General features: G+C 42.9%; 1 protein-coding gene across 1 annotated transcript in view; it reads right to left on the reverse strand.

The window, feature by feature from the left end:
• Nucleotides 1–9,152: 9,152 nt before the first annotated feature.
• The window catches only part of TMC2 (transmembrane channel like 2), an 86,428-nt gene continuing 76,733 nt past the window's right edge, over nt 9,153–18,847 (reverse strand). Inside the window, exons 17-19 of the mRNA XM_012804074.1 lie at nt 12,334–12,412; nt 11,163–11,280; nt 9,153–9,358 (exon numbers count right to left, since the gene is read on the reverse strand). Of these exons, the coding sequence (XP_012659528.1) occupies nt 9,153–9,358; nt 11,163–11,280; nt 12,334–12,412 (403 nt within the window). The remainder of the gene's footprint in view (nt 9,359–11,162; nt 11,281–12,333; nt 12,413–18,847) is intronic.

Raw genomic sequence — 18,847 nt, forward strand, 5'->3', positions numbered from 1 at the left:
TTTTTTTTTTTTTTTTTTGAGAGACAGAGTCTCATTCTGTCACCCTGGGTAGAGTGCTTCATAACTCACAGCAACAGCAAACTCTTGGGTTCAAGTGATTCTTTTGCCTCAGCCTCTGAGTAGCTGGGACTGTGGGTGCCCACCACAATCCCTGGCTAATTTTAGATATAAGGGTCTCCGTCTTGCTCAGGTTGGTCTCAAACTCCTGAGCTCAAGCAATCTACCTGCCTTGGTTTTGCAGAGTGTTAGGATTACAGGAGTGAGCCACCCCACCCATCCCCCTTAAACAGTCTTGTTAAGGGAAGAGTCCTCTCTTCTTCCTGGGCTCTTTTCAAAATGGCACTCTCACAGTCTAGCTGCAAGGGAGAAGTGGCTATGTCTTGGGTCTCAGTGCTCTGGTTCTAGTGCTGTGGGAGGCATTAATCCTGCTGTATGGTTGCTTTGGGCTGACCACTAGACCTATGCTCTCTGCCCTCTGAGATGTGCCCAACAAGATGCTCAAAATCCCCAAGCTTGGGGTCTCCTTACTGCAGGCCTCTACTGGTTCCATGCTGTCTTGCATCCATATATTCCTTCACTAAATGCATGGTCTTTAGCATCACCTGCCTGCCACATAACGAGGCCTAGCTCTTTAAAAGAGGGCTTTACCCTAGCACTCCCCCCCATGCTCACTATGCTGGCTTTCCTGTGCGGCTCTGATGATTGTGGCATTGGGTTAAGCTTAGGACCTCTATGGTGGGGGTCAGCAAACTCTGACTCATGAGTCATGGCTGGACCCAAGAGCAAAGAAAACTTTGTACATTTTAAAAGGGTTGTTAAAAAAAAAAAAAAAGAAAAGAATAAGCAACAGAGACTATGTGGCTCACAAAATCCAAAATGCAGTGGAACCTCTGTAAGTTGACCACCATACAGAGGTGGTCAACATAAGGACCTAGGCCTATTGTACTGATACGTACATGTGGTGCATGAAAATTAGGTCAATGTAAGGAGGTGCTCAACTATGGAAGTTCCACTGACCCTATGCAGAAAAAACTTACTGATCCATATTCTCAAGGCATGCAGCTTCCCCCGTGCCATGGCCAGAAGAGCAGGTGTAAGGAAACAGATATGGTCCTTTTAGAAATGGAAAACTTGTTGAAATTGAAAAGAAATACACATGACCCCTTAGTAAATTAGGCACAGATGAAGAGAGCATCTGTCAATCTGAAGATATTGTCAAGTAATTTATCTAAAATGCAACAGAGAGATCAGGTGAAAGAAAGATTAGAAGACATAGAATGTGGAATGCAAGAGTCTAACATCTGTTTTGATTAGAGCTCCAGAAGGCAGGAAGGAAAAAGAGGAGGCGCAATATCTGAAAAGACAATGGATGCATTTTCCCCAGAACTGATGAAAAGTACGGATCCAAAGTTGCAGCGATGTGTCCCTAGCAGGATGCATTTAAAGAAACCCGTACTTACTTGTACCCAGTATGATGACACAGCAAAACACCACAACCAAACAGAGGATCTTGAAAGCATTTTTAAAATTATTGATTTAAATTTATAATGGTTACAGAATTACTCAGGTTTCCTACCTTCTAGAACTGATTTTGTTAGTTTTACTCTTCTGGGAACTTGTTCATTTCATATACGCTTTCACATTTTTTGGTGTAGATTTGAATTAGAATTTTTTTTACCTTTTCTGCAGCATCTGTAGTTATCACCTTTTTTTTTTTAAATTCCCAATGTATATTCTTGCCTTCTTTGTTTCATTAGTCTTGACAGCAAAATATTAATCTTATTCACTTTGGGTTTGAGCAATCCTTTTGCCTTAGCTTCCGAGTAGCTATGACTATAGGCGGCTGCCACAATGCCTGGCTAATTTTTCTATTTTTAATAGAGACGGGTGTGTGTGTGTGTGGGGGGGGTCTCACTCTTGCTCAGGGTGGTCTCGAACTCCTGAGCTCAGGCGATCTACCTTTTTCAGCCTCCAGAGTGGTAGGATTATAGGTGTGAAACACTGAGCCCTGGCCTAATCCAAAACTTTTTGAGCACTGATGTGGCACTCAAAGGAAATGCTCATTGGAGCATTTTGGATTTTGGATTTGTGTGTGAGCGTTTTAGACAGTCTCACTCTGTTGCCCTGGGTAGAGTGCTATGGCATCATAGCTCACGGCAACTCAGACTCTTGGGCTCAAGGCACCCACCACGATGCATGGCTAGTTTTTTTTCTCTTCCTCCTCCTGCCCTCCTCCTCCCTCACCCCATTCTTCTTTTAGTACAGGCTAGTTTTTCTATTTTTATTGGAGACGGGGTCTACTCAGGCTGCCGGGGCCTCTCTGAGTGCTGGGATTACTGGCATGAGCCACCACACCAGCCTCTTTTTTTTTTTTTTTTAAATTCAGATTAATATGAGGGTACAAATGATTAGGTTACATTGTTTGCATTTGTTACTGGTAAGTCTCTTCTCCATCAAGGAGTGTTAGGAGGTTAATTTGTTTTTTTTGTTTTTTTTTTTGAGACAGAGCCTCAAGCTATCCCCCTGGGTAGAGTGCTGTGGCATGGCATCACAGCTCAAAACAACCTCCAAATCCTGGGCTCAAGCGAGTCTCCTGCCTCAGCCTCCCAAGTAGCTAGGACCACAGGCGCCTGCCACAACGCCTGGCTATTTTTTGGTTGCAGCTGCCACTGTTGTTTGGTGGGCTCAGGCTGGATTCGAACCCGCCACCTTAGTTATATGTGGCTGGTGCCTTAGCCACTTGAGCCACAGGCGCTGAGCCAGGAGATTAATTTGGAGGCCATGTGCAAGACAGATGCCCAAAGGGTTCCAGCTGAGGTGTCCTGCATAGTCTATGTGGGAGCTGTGGGTTTCCCAGGTGTGCTCCAAATTCAAGCTCAAAGCCATGTGGCATCTGGAGGCGGTTTTTTCCCCCTGTATATTGGGAAGGATCGCGCAGTATGCCATCTGACCGTTTTCATTTATTCTAGCCTATGATTAACTGTGTTATTTTGGTGTAAATTAACCCAAAGTGTTTACTCTGGCAACGCTAATGGGGACCTATGGAAATGGAATGTGCTGTTTCCAGTGACTGGGGAGAACTTCGGGAAAGGAAAGTGCATGTAACCACCACAAGATGGCGGCACTTCATCTGAGAGTGAGAATCATCAAATTTGAAAGGGCTTCTAACAATTCTGGGGCTCTTTTCTGAAATGTGAGAAGAAATCCTGCAACATTCTTTAGTAACAATTTACGTACATATGCAGCATTTCTTAACATAGAGCACAGAAGAATGAAAGCATCTTGGGAAGGTCAATCTAGTCAAGTGTTCTTTGTCTTTTTTGGCAATGATGACCTGGTAGTTTCTGAAGCCCAGCAATTGCGCAAAAGTTTTGTGTAGTTGACGCTGTTTGTGCTAATAACCCAGTGCCAAGGATGTTAGATCTTATCCATGTCTAGGATAATATCTTTTGATTGAGAACTTAGCATAATGCCATAGTTTTTTATGCATTAACTTGTTGAATCTTCACAGCAGAATTTAGAGGTCAGGTTAAAATGGCCCGTTTTCCAGTCATAGTTTTGTGATAGAGATATCAGTATGCTGTATACTGTATACTGTATACTCCTCCTATGACGTTGGGCCTTTCTTCATGTTTTCCAAACTAACACTGCTTTGAAGGATAAAATATCTAGCACCACACTGCAGATGGCTGTCTTGGAATAGCAATCCTCAGCGCTGAAACACAAGCGCTGGCTGGGAGTGGTGGACTGTAATCCGCCCAGGCCAAGGAGGGAGGATCCCTTGAGGCCAGGAACTAAGGACCAGCCTGGGCAACACAGAAAAATCCCGTCTCTAAAAAAAAAAAAAAAAAAAACACTAAAAAATTAGTCGGACATGGTGACGCACAGCTGTGATCCCAGGCTGTTGGGAGGCTGAGGTGGGAGGATGCCTTGAGACCAGGATAGAGTGAGAACTTGTTTCTAAAATAAGCAAACAAAGAAGTCCAAGGTCATTTGATGGCAGTCACATACCTAGCTGATTTGGCTTTGAAGATTATATTGCAGGTTTTATTCCCTAGGAACCAAAAGGGATGGTGGCGCCTATGGCTCAAAGGAGTAGGGCGCCTGCTCCATATGTTGGAGGTGGAGGGTTTAAACCCAGCCCTGGCCAAAAACTGTAAACAAACAAACAAACAACAAAACAACAACAAAAGGGATGAAGTCTCTAGCCATCCTATCCTTAGGTTTTAAAGGTACCTCTTGGGAACAGTATGGGCATTTAAAAATATCCATCACATTGTCTTCTATCTGGAGAGTTTAGTTCAATTGCATTTATTTTGATTCCTGATGTTTTTATTTATTTTTATCTGCTTATGTTCTTTGTATTTGTTGCTCTGTTTTTGTTTCTTTGTCTTTTTCCTCCTCTCTTAGAGGCACTATCAACCTCAGATCACTTTGAGTTAAAATTTCCATTTGAGTTTTTTGGAACATACAGTTGACCCTTGAACAACCTGGTTTTTAACTGGGTGGGTCCACTTATTCAAGGATTTTCTTCTGCCTCTGCTACCCCTGAGACAGCAAGGCCAAGATGACGAGGATGAGACCTTTATGATGATCCACTCCCACTTAATGAATAGCAAAGATACTTTCTCTTCCTTGTGATTTTCTTAATAACATTTTCTTTTTTCCAGCCTACTTTAAGAATACAATATACAATACATATTACATACAAAATAGACAACTATTTTAAATGGCACATGAATTTTATGGCCATCCTGTGTGTGTCAATTGCATTATCAGTACACCTGCTTGTCAACTATAGGCTATTCTGAGTGAGTCAAAAGTTACAAACAGATTTTTGACGGCATGGGGCTGATATCCTTAACCCCTTGTTGTTCTAGGATCAGCTGTAGTATGAGAATTTAGATTCTCTCCATGAAGGCTGCCTTGTGGATGTAACTTCTTAGGGGAGACTTTTTCTCCTCTTTCTGCCAAGTTCAAGAGAGACAAATGTGGGTGGCACCCGTAGCACAGTGGTTACAGCGTGGGCCACATGCATCAGGGGTGGCAGGTTCAAACCCAGCCCAGGCCTGCTGAACAGCAATGACAACTCCAACAACAACAACAAAATAGCCGGGCATTATGGCAGGCGCCTGTAGTCTCAGCTACTCAGGAGGCTGAGGCAAGAGAATCGTTTAAGCCTTTTGAGGTTGCTATGAGCTGTGATGCTATGGTACTTTACTGAGGGTGACATAGTGAGACTCTGTCTAAAAAAACAAACAAACAAAAAAAACCCAAACAGAGACAAATGTTTCTTTCAGCATGCCAGGTTTATTTCTTATTGTGTCTAACAGAACATGAGGGATCTGGTGCCCCAGCTTTCTGTGTGGCTGTGCAGAGTACATGTGAAGTAACCTTACTGAGTTGGGGGTCACCGGTGTAGTGGATGGCGTTGGTACCCTGCACAGACTCTTACTGGCTGCTGTATGTTTCCCACCCTCAGTTTCTCTGTGTGTACAGGTCAGGGGAGACCAGGTGTCCCCTTTGATCTTCTTCACCTGAAGCGTGTCCCTACTTACATGATTCTGTGTACAATGGAGCCCTTAGGAAAAGGAAATAAAAGTAAATAACTTAGGTTATTAAAAGTGAAACGATTTGCCTGCAAAATAGCCCCCAACAGGTAAAATTCAGCATCTGCTTCATTTTCCTTCCATAAGGAATGCATAGACAAACTAGGTAATATCACTAAGACATTGGTTTTATTCCTCGAGATAAAGTTTTAAATAGACTTTTTAGTTCAAATCTTTCTTAGGTGAGCTAAAGAACAGGAAGGAAGGAAAGAAGGGAGAAAAGGAGGAAGGAGATGTTCTCCATGCCCTACGGCCCATAGACTGAATAGCGAAGTTTTAAGATGGAAGGTTAAACTCAAGAAGCAGAGATGATGGTAATCTTTAGTCTGTTTCCTAACAGCAACCTGTCCCAGCTGTAAAGCCATCCGACATCAACATCCTTCCTCTCTCACCTATGCCAGCTTCCTCTCTCCATCTTCCTAGCTCATCGGAAGTCTCCTGTCACTTGAGGATCCTGGGGGCATCATCCATTAATCCCCTGGTGGATTCCTCTCAAAAAAGCTTTAATGTTTTCTTGACAGAGATCTTAGAACTATTCGAATTAGAAAATCTTCTGTTAAAATATGTCCACAAATTCGTTGCTAACCCTCCCACCAAAAGGTGAAGCCTAATTCTCTTCCCCTAGAGTGTGAGCTAGACTTAGTGACCAGTTCTACTGAGCAGCAAGTGGAGGCGCTGATGCTGTGACTTGTGAGACTAGGTCATAAAAGACACCATGGCTTTCTCCTTCTCCCTCTTGGATCACTTGCTCTGGGAGAAACTGGCTGCCATGTTGTAAGGACACCCAAGTAGACCTATGGAGAGGCCCACATGGAGAGTGACTAGGTCTCTTGTTAACAGCTAGCAAGGAACCCAAGCCTCCTGCCAATAGCTGTGTGTGTGAGATGTCTTGGGAGAAGGTCTTCAAGCCCCAGTCAAACCTTTGACTGCAGTATCCAGCACTGCCTAACTAAGCCAATTTTTGACCCACAGAAACTATAATAATAGTAATAATAATAACAATAAAAATAAAAAAATAAATGTTTGTTGTTTTAAACTGTTAAGTTTGGGGAAAATTTCTTATGCAATGATAGATAACAAATATATTCTCTCACATAAAATCATGCTATGTTAGAACAAGATGATTTCTTTGTGTTTGTGGTAGGCTTTTAGGTGTATTAGTAGCCATCGGAGGTCTGACAATAATCACCAGAGGGCTGATGATTATTGAGGACCCACTCTTGGTGCCTTCCCCAGGACTTGGCATTGTCCTTAGATTGGTGTGAAGGCGTGATGGCCATCCTTGGGCCTTCCATGCCTGATTGAGCTAAATTGCCAAGATTCTTGTGCTGAGGGCTCAGCTGGGTTAGCTTAGGGCCAGAGTACTTCCTTCCTGGGGAAGGCATATGACACTCAGGCAGTTTTGGGTTAGAGTTTGGACCTGGTTTCCCCAGAGATAAAGCATTGCAATACCTTCTTTATTTAGCCTTGACTAGGGACAGACTGGGGTGGAATACTCTACCCCATTTTTCTGGGTCATATGTCCCTATTCCCTCTCCATTTCCGGTTGTGTGCGATGTTTGGTGCTGGACTGGAAAGGGGAAGGAATGGGATGGAATTTAAATATTATTTTAATTGTATCGCTTATAAAATCTGCAAAATCTCCATCTCTCCACCAAAATTTGGGCTGACTTCCAGGGTGGGGGGATTCTCCCCAGAACCCCTGGGGAGCTGGGAGGGTAGTGGCTTTAACAAAGGTGACTGGTTGAGGTAGAGGACTCCCTTTAGATTCTCAGAGACATGGGGTGAGATGGTCCCTGGATCTGATGCCATGATGCTCACCTCAGTCTGGGTGCACAGGGTAGAGGAAAGGAAGGAGCTCTCTGCAAGCAAGATAACTGGGGCTTTTGAAGAGTCCTGGGCTCTGAGTCCCAGCCTGCTAACCCTGTGCACTCAGCAGCAAAAGCTTCTTAATGGTCCAGTTTCCTGGGCTTATCCCTCCTTGGAGACATTCTGCATAGAACAATGATATGACACTATGTGTAGAATTATTAGTAGTATAGAATTACTAGGGACGAGGCTCTGTGTTGTACCTTTTACAAAATTCTTCTAGGAAACCATCTTCAAGTTTTTTTAAACAATGTGCAGGATACCAAATTCCTTTTAGAATTTGGTGCATGAGAAAAAGTTTTCTCACTGGGTACAGTGGCTCATGTCTGTAATCTGAACTCTCTGGGAGGCTGAGGCAGGAGGATTGCTTGAAGTCAGGAGTTTGAGACCAGCCTGAGCAAGAGCGAGACCCTGTCTCAACTAAAAAAATAGAAAAATTAGCCAGGATTGGTGGTAGGTGTCTGTAGTCCCAGCTACTGGAGAGGCTGAGGCAAGAGAATCAATCGCTTGAGCCCAGGAGTTTCAGGTTGCAAGCCTGGGCAACAGAGTGAGACTCCGTCTCCAAAAAATAATATATATGCCCTAAACTATCTTCAAGTTTCTTTCAGTTAGAGAAGGAGAGCTGTGCTGCTCACTTTCCCCTTTGCCTGGCTGCTCGGAGACCACAATGCATTTCTTTTTTACAGTTTTTTGGCCAGGGCTGGGTCTGAACTTGCCACCTCCGGTATATGGGGCCGGCACCCTACTCCTCTGAGCCACAGGTGCCACCCTTGACCCCAGTGCATTTTTTATGCTTCTGGCATCAACTTCCTTCATGCTGGGGACTGCGGTATCATTAGTCTTCCCACCTACTATAACTGGACTTTGGTTTATTTACCTTTATTTTCATTCACTTCTTGGATGTTTGACTTAAACCACCTCACCTCCTTTGCATAAAGGTGATTTTGGAAATGTAGATCACTACATGAGCTGGCAGACACCTGTGCATGTATGCCATAGAAATAGTCTGTGAGGGTGGTAACAACCCTGTCTTCTCCTCCCAAGTCTGGAGCCAAGGGGATCCACTGTGAGTGTGGGGATCAGAGTTGCCTGAACCAAGATGTTGGGCAGGACAGTCAGGGCAGGGAAGGCTTTTCAGCTCCCCTAAAGGGCAGGATAAGCCATTGACCTCCTCCTTTGGTAGCTGACAAGGGCCTGAAGCTAAGCAATCAATGCCCCATATTATTATTATTTTGTATTTATTTATTTATTTATTTTGAGATAAAGTCTCACTCTTTTGCCCTGGGTAGAGTGTGATAGGGGTCTAGCTCACAGCAACCTCAAACTCTTGGGCTTAGGCGATCCCCTTGCCTCAGCCTCCTGAGTAGCTGGGACTACAGGCGTCCACCGCAATGCCTGGCTATTTTTTCTATTTTTCCATTCTTAGATGGGGTCTTACTCTTGCTTAGGTTGGTCTTGAATTCTTGAGCTCAGGCAATCTGCCCACCTTGGCCTCTTGAGTGGTAGGATTACAGACGCCAGCCACTGCACCTGGCCAAAGTCCCCACATTAAAGGAGAGGGGCCAGTCTGTATGTATGTGAGAGGAGAGAGGAAGAGAGAACACCAGTTTGGGTATGTGTGAAACGGTGGGCACAAGGATCAGCTCCCAGGCCGGGGCTTCTCTGAGTCCAGCATCAGCGGCGAGGTCTCTGCACATTCTTCCCAGAAGGATGAGTCTGAGCCCGGGAGTAGCCAGAACTAGGGCTGACTCCAGGGGGCTGTGATACAGGGCAGTGCTGTGAGGCAGGCGGCACAGTCTCCCTAGGAGAACTGGAGATCCCAGGGCCCTGTGCCTTCTTGTCCGGGGTCTGGTTTTGGCTGGCAGAGTGAGGTGTGGTCTCTGGAAATCAAAACAAGAATGAGATGTGGGAGATTCTGCAGGTTGCACTGGAGCTCTCCGGAGGCACCCTGCTGTGTGTGTAACTTTTAGTGCTATTTGAGGATGGGAGAGCTGTCAGACTGCCCTAAGGGGGCTGGTAGTGCTCTCCGCCTGGCTTTTGCATAAACAGATCTGTTGGAGGAGTATGGTCTGTGGCCTGGAGAACTAGACCCTTGGATCCTGGGTTTATTCTAGAGGACAAAATTGAGACAATGAGAATAGCAGCCTGGCAGGGTGACTGCCAGGACTGAATGTATGGTGTAAGGGAAGGGGCTGTGTGAACTTTGTGATCAGATCCACTTTCCTGCTCCTTCACTTAACTTGTTTCCTCCTCTTCCTCCAACTCCCAAGTTAGGGACAAGGACTGACTGCTCTTTACCAAATCCAGTTCCTTTTCTTTTGGGTCCCAGAAATGAACTATGTTTCCTTTGCAGGTGGGTGTGGCCTTTGACACGCTCCACTTCCGAGTGCACACCTGGGCTCTTGGCTATGTACCAGCTCCATGCAGGCAGAGCCTGGATGGAGGAGTCAGGGTCCTCCCATCATCACTTGTGGCCATCAAGTGGAAACACACAATTTGGATTCTGTGTTGAGTGAGAAGTAAACTTATATTGCATTGGAGCCGCTAGCCATTTGGGGCCTGTTTGTTAACAGCAACTAGTATCATTTAGCTGATACTTAAAAATAAGAATAAATAAATAATGCAGTTATTAAGAAATTGGAGCACATAAAAAAACTGAACTCCTAAACTATCAGTAATTTCTTCTGGATCTTGTTCAATTCTTTCACCTAAGACCAAAATTACTATGTATTAACACTGTTTAATTTTAGAACAGAGATATCCTTGGAAAATGGTTTCACTGCAGGATGGTCTCTTTCAACTTGAGGTTTCCTCATTCCCAAGTTGGAGGCGGTCTATAACCCCTCCTCTTCGGAGCTCTAGGACACTTTCTCTCTCCTTCCTTCCTTCCTTCCTTCCTTCCTTCCTTCCTTCCTTCCTTCCTTCCTTCCTTCTTTCCTTCCTTCCTTCCTCTCTCTCTGTCTTTCTTTCTTTTCTTCTTATTTTTGAGACACAGTCTCACTCTGTTGCCCTAAGCTAAATTGCCATGGCATCATAGCTCACAGCAACCTCAAACTTTTGGGCTCCAGTGATCCTCTTGCTTTAGCTTCCTGAGTAGCTGAGACTATAGGCATTTGCCACAACCCTTGACTATTTTTAGAGATGGGTTTTTGCTCTTTCTCAGGTTGGTTTCCAACTCCTGAGCTCAGGCAATCCACCCACCTTAGCCTCCCAGAGTGCTAGGATTACAGGTGTGAGCCACCATGCCTGGCCATGTTCTGGACTTTTAGGTTTGTTTACAAAGTTTCACCCCAGACACGTGAGTAATGTGTTGCACTATGGTATTATGACAGCTATATCATCACTTGGCAATAGCTGTTTTTTAGCTTCATTTTAACTTATGGGACCATCATTGTATAGATAGCCCATGGTTTACCAAAATGTCATTAAGTGGTTCCTGATTGTACCTCCTAGTATGCCTTGGCCTATTCTCTGTCTAGGTATTCTGTTAGGCACTTTACATGTGTGATGCCCTCTCAGCTTCACCGTCCCATGAGGCAGGTGCTGTGATTTATCCCTATATTAACTTGTCCAACCTCAGAATTCTGATTTCAATCCCAGATGAGGCTGATTTCACAGGGTATACTCTTCATCTCCTTCCCACATGGCCTTGTAAGAAACAATCATCATGAAAAAAGAATTTACCTTCCTTGGTGAGTTGGAGCTGGGTGGCATTTTTGGAGCTGGTTTTAGGTGCATCTGCCACATTGTTGGTTGTGTCTTTGCCTTTGACAGATTTATGGGTCTTCTCAACTTCACGGAGCTGAAGGGAAAAATGAACTGCTGGTCCAGGCCAGGGGAAGGGGAGTTTAAAGTTCAGAGTGATGAGAGAGAGTGGGGCTGTGTTTGCAGATCTTGGTAACTCCCTTCAACTGCCTATTACTGGTCCTTACATCTGATCGGAGAGGACAGCTTGAGACTTAGATTTGCAGTGGTTGAAGGAATATCTGGCCACAGGGCAGTAGTCCCCACTTACCCTCTGTTTCCATGGTTTTCTGTACCTGGGCAGGAGCCCAATGAGGTTAACAGAAGGAAGTGTGTATGGGAAGCAGCAGAAAGACCAATGAACTTAGCCCAAGAGAGGGACAGAGATGCAAGGGCAGGGCTTAGGGAAAGTTTAGGTCTGGCTTTTAGGATGAATGTGTGTGTGTGTGTGTGTGTGTATCAGGAGAAAGCAGACAGAAGTCAGGGCCAGCCGGATGTGGAGAGAGATTTCCCATATGTGAAGGGGACTCAGGAGACCTCTTAGGCTAAGGGGCATAAGCAATAGGTTATCTTTTTTTTTTTTTTTTTTTTTTTGATACAGAGTCTCACTGTATCATCCTGGGTAGAGTGCTCACAGCATAGCTCACAGCAACCTCAAACTCCTGGGCTCAAGTGACCCTCTTGTCTCAGCCTCCCAGAGTAGTTAGGATTACAGGCATGAGCCACTGCACCTGGCAAGCAATAGGTCATCTTGACAACAATATTTCTTTTAGTATTCTTACTATTAGTTTTAATCTATAGGAATTATTGTGGGTGCTGGATTTATTATGTATGAACATTGGTCGAACCCATTGAATTTCTCCTGTTCTTTAGCAAGCTCTCAACATTTAAGGCGTTATTGTTAAGTATCCCCAAACATCCTCATAACACAAATGCGACCTCATCATACAAATGTGCCTTGCAAGGCCGTTTCATACATTACAGATATTTGGGTATCTGGTTTAGAAGAAAGCCTTTTAAATAATATAACTGTACTCTCAGAGAAAATTAGCAAAAACCCCAAAACAGGACATCTTCTCACCCTCTAGGATGACACTCCTGACAGACTCACCGCTTGGATTTTCTTCCTCAGCAGGGCATTAGCACGAGAAAGGCTTTTGGAAACTGAGTTCAGGTAGTAAATGGCCAGGCTGCAAGAGAAAAGCATGCCTCATGTGGTCCTGTGATGTTGGCAAATGACAGAGCACCTTTCCTGGGAATCCAGGCAGGGTTTCTGAACAGGTGCTAAGGCTCTGTGTGGGGCTTGGGGTGTCCTATCATACTAAGTTCTCTTCTCAACACTGAGAAAGTCCTGGACAGCCCTCCTCCCTCTCTAATGTACTGGGTGTGGACACGACCTCCACATCTCTCAGTGCTCAGTAAACGTTGGCTAAAGGAGTTATCATCCATCTTCCGGGAAATCTGAGGAGGTAGGGGAGTGGCAGGGTTACGTGTCTGCAGAAGAAGCTGGTCATATTTCCTGGGCACCTGCTCCATGCCAGGCTCTGTACTCATGTATACCCTCAACCCCCCAACATCTCATTGGGTTTGATGAAAACCTCATGAAGTAGAGAGTAGACATCCATATTTACAAGCCAGTATCCTGGGATTCAGAAAGGTTAAATAACGTACTCATGCTTAGTACTTTTTGGAACCCATATTTGAAGCCTAAGCTCTTTCCACACTCTTCAAGTCTTGAGAGAGGAGAGGTAGAGGTACTAAGTGGTCTACTCTGGAGGTCCTGGCCTTATGGTTTTCAAAGTCCAGCCCTAACTGAGTCTTTGGGTGACTGGATGTCCTTTAAGGCTGCAGCCTGGGCTTTCTCTCTTATGGGACCTAAGATGTGGAGCTAGACTTGGATTGCACCACCTGGGGTCGGGGGAGGAGACACAAAGTGAGAGTGTCATCTGGATTAGGGGCTTTCTCTGTTGTCTGTGAGCTTTTTAGGTTCATCCTTCTTAGTAACTTTTTTCCATGTATTTTAGGCCCCAGCTGTTCCAACTTGGGTCTTTTGAGCCTTTCCCCTCAGGGTCAAGCTTCCTACAGCTGCCTCATTAGAGCCTATGCGCTCTCTCCAGCCAGGGAAGAGGAACCACATGGTGCTTGGGGCACAGTGCTGGTCTGAGGTTGTCATGTGAGCCTCCTGTCACCAGGACTCAGAGGACTGTGCCTGAAAGGAGGAGAGAAGGGAGGATGAATTTCTATTTTGTGAGGCCCTTACTCAGGACCAGGCCTTGCTATCTCTCCTAATTAACCCGTTTTTAGGGAAGAACCAGAGGTCAGAGGGGTGGCTTGTCAAGAGCACACCCACATGCCCAGCAAAAGGCAGATAAAATGCTCACGGGTGGCCGTGTTCCTCCTGAGATTGTTTTCCAAATTTATCATTTCTCTTGTTGCCTGTAGGGGTAGGTTTGGTGTCTGGGTTCCAGAATTTCCTCAGGAGGTCACAGGACAGTCCAAGTTGTCTCTTATTATGTTGTCCTTTTCATGCCAGGACTAGCAATAGAGCGTACTTAAAATCGAGGATCTAAAATGACATGCAGGTGTTTGCTGCTGGCAGTGGCAGTATTGAGGGCACAGAGAAGACTTTAAAAAATGTGTATTACAAGAATGATGAACAAATGAAAGGATTTACCCACTCTGGCTCCCTATAGAGCAGTGGTTCTCAACCTTCCTAATGCTGTGGCCCTTTCATATAGTTCCTGTGGGTCGCACCCCCCAGGTTGAGAACCACTGCTATAGAGCTCTGGAAATTTGTGAATCTGCATTCACCTCCAGAAAGCTACTGGAGGGTTGCTGAAAGAGAGGCACCATCACAGCATGGAGCCCAATTCCCTCCAGGCTAGTAGCCTTGGAGCAGCAGCCAAGAAACTGACCACAGACTTGAGGGAGACTGGCTCCCTCCTGACTACCCTGGAGGTGAAGGGAGCCCTGATGAGGAGCAGCAGAGGCTATTTCTTGAAATACTCTTTGGGGATTTCAACCCATACATAGGCAGAGACAAAGAGACATAGCTAAGGAAAAAAAGAGATGATGATCAAAAAGAGAGACTTAACTAAATCTTTAGAGCACATGCAAGGCTAAAGTTCAATCTAGATGTCAGCAAAACAGCAGAGTAAGGACCTCTGAAAATTCTCTCTTCCAAAATCAGTGTGAATATCAGCAAAAATTGGTAGAATTAGGGCCAGGCATGGTGGCTCACACCTAATCCCAGTACTTTGACAGACCAAAGTAGGGGGATAGCCTGTGGCTAGGAATTTGAGACCAGAATAGAAAACACAGCAAGAGCCTGTCTCTAAAAGAAAAGAAAAATTTTCCAGGTGTGGTGTCATGTACTTGAAGTCCTAGCTATTTGGGAGGCTGAGACAGGAGGATCACCTGAGCCCAGGGGTTTGAGACTGCACTGATCTCTGATTGCACCACTGCACTCTAGCCTGGGTGGCAGAGCAAGATGCTGTCTCTTTTAAAAAAATGGCATAATCAACTTTTTCAGAACTCTGAAAATTAACCAAAGGTTTGCAGCAAATCTAGGGAGTATCTTTTCAAGGAAAACAGTTGAATCTCAGGAAGAACAATAAGATTTACAGCATTTAAGTTGTCAAACTTCCCCCTCCCCTATCCAGCTCCATAGTAGGTTTGAAAATCAGCAGTCCCAATCCTGATGCAAACTTGTAGCTTGGCAGGCACTGGAGGAGGTAGAATGGAGTTGGAGCACTTTCAAACTCTTATTTCCAGAAAATTGTCATTATTTGATTTATCCATTGTTTCTGTGGAAGACATACCTCACCAGGCTGCCTGTATTTGAGCTGGTTCAAAGCTCTACCAGTGAGAATGGCTTTTCATCTGAGATTATTTGTCATAAGCAATCAGAGGCAATTGTTGAACATTATAGCTGTGTGAGTTGTTGAGAACATTTGGGGCAAACAATAGGTAAACCAAAAAGCTCATAATGGGAACTGGAGAATGAGATGTTGAACAGGGTCTTTACAAAGCTTCAAAATATTCCTGGGAATCTAGCAGATATGTGTAGGATGTGCAAGGCTGTGTGCATGCCCAGGACTGTGCACAAGTCCAAGAAAGACTTGAGATGGCCCTGAGCTCTAACCTCTGGCTGACTGTGAGTCTTTAAATAAGCAAGGAGTAAAGGCTAAAGTAAAGTTGTAAACCTACTGGTTGAGTATTGAAAGGATAACCCAATATATACACAAAGCCCCTTAGCAAATACTGGGAGACTTACTGGTTCCAGGCATATAAACAAATCTCTGACTAGTTCTTAGCTAACCCCTAAGCTAATTGGGCACAGACTTCCCTGGCAACACACAACAAAGAATAGAGTTTACAAAATTAGTTCAGAAAACTCACTAAACAAACAACCAACTACAATCATAACAACAAACTGCAATGACAACAAACCCTGGGAGGGGAGGAGAATCTGATTTTCGTAGTTGCCATCTAACATTATTTTACATATCCAGTTTTTAATAAAACTAATAAGATATGCAAAGAATAAAGAGAGTATGACCTGTACACAGGGAGAAAGTAGTCAATAGAAACCATTCCTAAGAAAACTGTTATGCTGTACTTACTGGACAAAGACTTTAAATAAGTTATGTTAAATATATTAAAAGAACAAAAGGAAAACTTTCCAGAAAGCTGAAAGAAAGTATGAACAGGTTATCTCACCAAATAAAGAATATAAAAAGAGAAAGAAATTATAAAATAACCCAAAAGAAATTCTGGAGTTGAAAAGTACAAAAAACAACAATTTTTTTTTCCTAAGTTGCTTAACAGTATATTTGAGCTGATGGAAGAAAGAATCAATGAACTTAAAATAGATCAATTGAGATTATCCAGTCTGAGGAACAGAATTAAAAAAGAATGGGATAAAATAACAACTAACCTGTGGGACAAGATGAAATTGTACCAATATATGCCTAATGGGAATTCCAGGAGGGGAGAGGAGAGACAGAAGGGGTCAGAAAGAATATTTGAAGAAATAATAGCCCCAAACTCTTCAAATCTGATAAAAAATGTTAAAAAGCTCTATGCAATCCAAGTAGGATAAACTCAAATAGATCTACACTTGCTCACATCATAGCAAACTGAAAAGAAAGCCACAGTCAAAAAGAGAATCTGGAAAGCAGCAAGAGAGAAATGACACATTATAGACAAGAATCCTGAGAAATATTGACAGTCAATTTTTCATCATAAATCAGGGAGGCCAGGTGGTAGTGGAATGACATGCCATGTTTCCCTGAAAATAAGACCTACCCCCAAAATAAGCCCTAGCAGGATTTCTGTACATTTGTTGAATATAAGCCCTACCCTGATAATAAGACCTAGTGAACAGCGTATCTGCATAGCCATGTCCTGCATTTTGGTGTGGAGTGGTAAGGAAGACCAGAATACCTTTTATCTGCCACAGCTCCTTTCTCTGAGCCATTCGCACTTGTGCAGGCGTGCGTGTGGTAACTAACTGAGGTTGCAGGCATCCTATTGCTCATGTGCCAATGGCTAGGGGAAAGGAGTTCACACATCACTAGCACCAGCCCCACCAACAAGGTCGGCTCCCCCTGTCAGGTTCCAGAAGAAGATGACTTAACTGTATTTGAATAAACATAGATTGTTGTATTATACTTAATAAGTTAGTCCTAAATAAACAAAAACTAAGAGAATTCTTCATTAGCAGACCTGTTCTAGAAAAAATACTGAATGGAGTCCTTCAGGTTTAAATGAAAGGACAGTATAGGTAACTTGAATCTACATGAAGAAATAAACAGCACTGGTAAAGGTAACTACATAGATTAATGTAAAAGAGTGTCAATGCAGCCTTTGTAGTTCTTTTTTTCTTCTAGCTGATTTAGCTGGCAAACAATGTATAAAGATGTAATTTGTATAGCAATAATAGCACAAAGGAATAGAGATGGAATAAAGTTGTATAGGAACAAGGTTTTGTATACTATTGTAATTATGTTGGTATTAATCTGAAGTAATTTGTTATGTTAATTGAAATCTCTAGGGAAATCATTTATAACTAAAACAATACACAGTAAAATAGTAAGGGAACTACAATGATATCTTGACAATATCTATTTAACACAAAAGAAAGCAGTCATGAGGAATAAAGTAACAAAAAATACATAAGACATATAGAAAACAGCAGATGTAAATGTTACCTTATTAGCAATTACATTAAATGTAAATGGATTAAACACTCCAAATAAAAGGCAGAGATTGACAGAGTGGATAAAAAACTGTGTCCAGCTATATGCTCAAGGTTAAAATTCAAGATTTATTGTCTTCTAGAATCTTAATCCCCTTCTTAAGTATTTTCTAGACTTACTATTTGTCATTATTCTAAAGTCTTATCAAGTAGGTATTGTAAATAACAACCTAAAATCATTTTTGGAAGTAATACCTCATTGTCTATGTGAGGGGTCAGCAAAACCTTTTTTGTAGAGTGACAGGAAGTAAATATTTTAGGTTTTATAGACAATATGGTCCTTCTCACAATTACTATTAAGCTGTCTGTTTGTTGTGCAAAACAGCAGAGATAAAAAATAAATGAATGAGCATGGATATGTCCCAATAAAACATTATTTATAAAAAACAAGTGTGGGCTGAATTTAGCTTGTGGGCTATAGTTTGCTGACCCCTGGTGTACATCAAAGGAAAAGGATTCTGACATAGATGGCCATCTATGCATAGGCTATTCACTGCATGAAGGCACCTGGCTAAGGGGGTCACTGGTGGCTGAAAACTAGCCATGTTCTGTTTCTTAAATGTGCCGGCATGGGCTTACCTCTGCCTCAAGGAGTGGGCACTGTTTTCTAATTCACACAAGGTACTATAGATGCTAGTGGTAGCTCTAAATTTACCACCACCTTTTGAGGTCACATTTATTTTTCTTACTTCTGAAGAATACCTTTCTTAATTAATAGATTTATTATACTAATGTTATAATGACTTACATTCCCTGGATACTTGCTTCCTTATCTCATGAATATACTTATCTCAATCTCCTCCCCCCCAAAGCAGCACTGTGCTTAACTGAAAACATTATAAGCACCCCCCAGTAAATGTAGGGGGGAAAAAGTATCTTTTATCACTAATATTAATGTTCTTCCCCCCTAGAAGGTACTAATTCATCTTATAGAGAAGGAAAAAAGAGGTATAAGAATTGGATAAGATGTAAACAGCATTACCTGTGTTTACAAATGAGAAAATGATTTACATGGAAAATTGAAAAGCTTTGTTTGAAAAACTATTGTAAACAATACACGCATAGGGTAACTGCATACTAAATATGGAAAATAAATAACATTCATATTCAGAAACAAAAACTAGTTAGAAGATATGATGAAATAATCATCCTATTTAATTATAAAAACATGAAATATATAGGAATAAATTTAGCAAGACATGAGCAAGAAATTGATGAAGATTTTAAAATATTACTGAGGGGCATAAACAAAGAAATGATAAGGAAGACAGTATTCTTGGTTGGGAACACCCAATAAGATAAATATACCAATTCTTTCTGAATCCTAATGAAAATGATCACAGATTATTCTTGTTTTGGGACT

Source organism: Otolemur garnettii, unplaced genomic scaffold, assembly GCF_000181295.1.
Source record: "Otolemur garnettii isolate 467f Iridium unplaced genomic scaffold, OtoGar3 scaffold00025, whole genome shotgun sequence".
Lineage (NCBI taxonomy): Eukaryota > Metazoa > Chordata > Mammalia > Primates > Galagidae > Otolemur > Otolemur garnettii.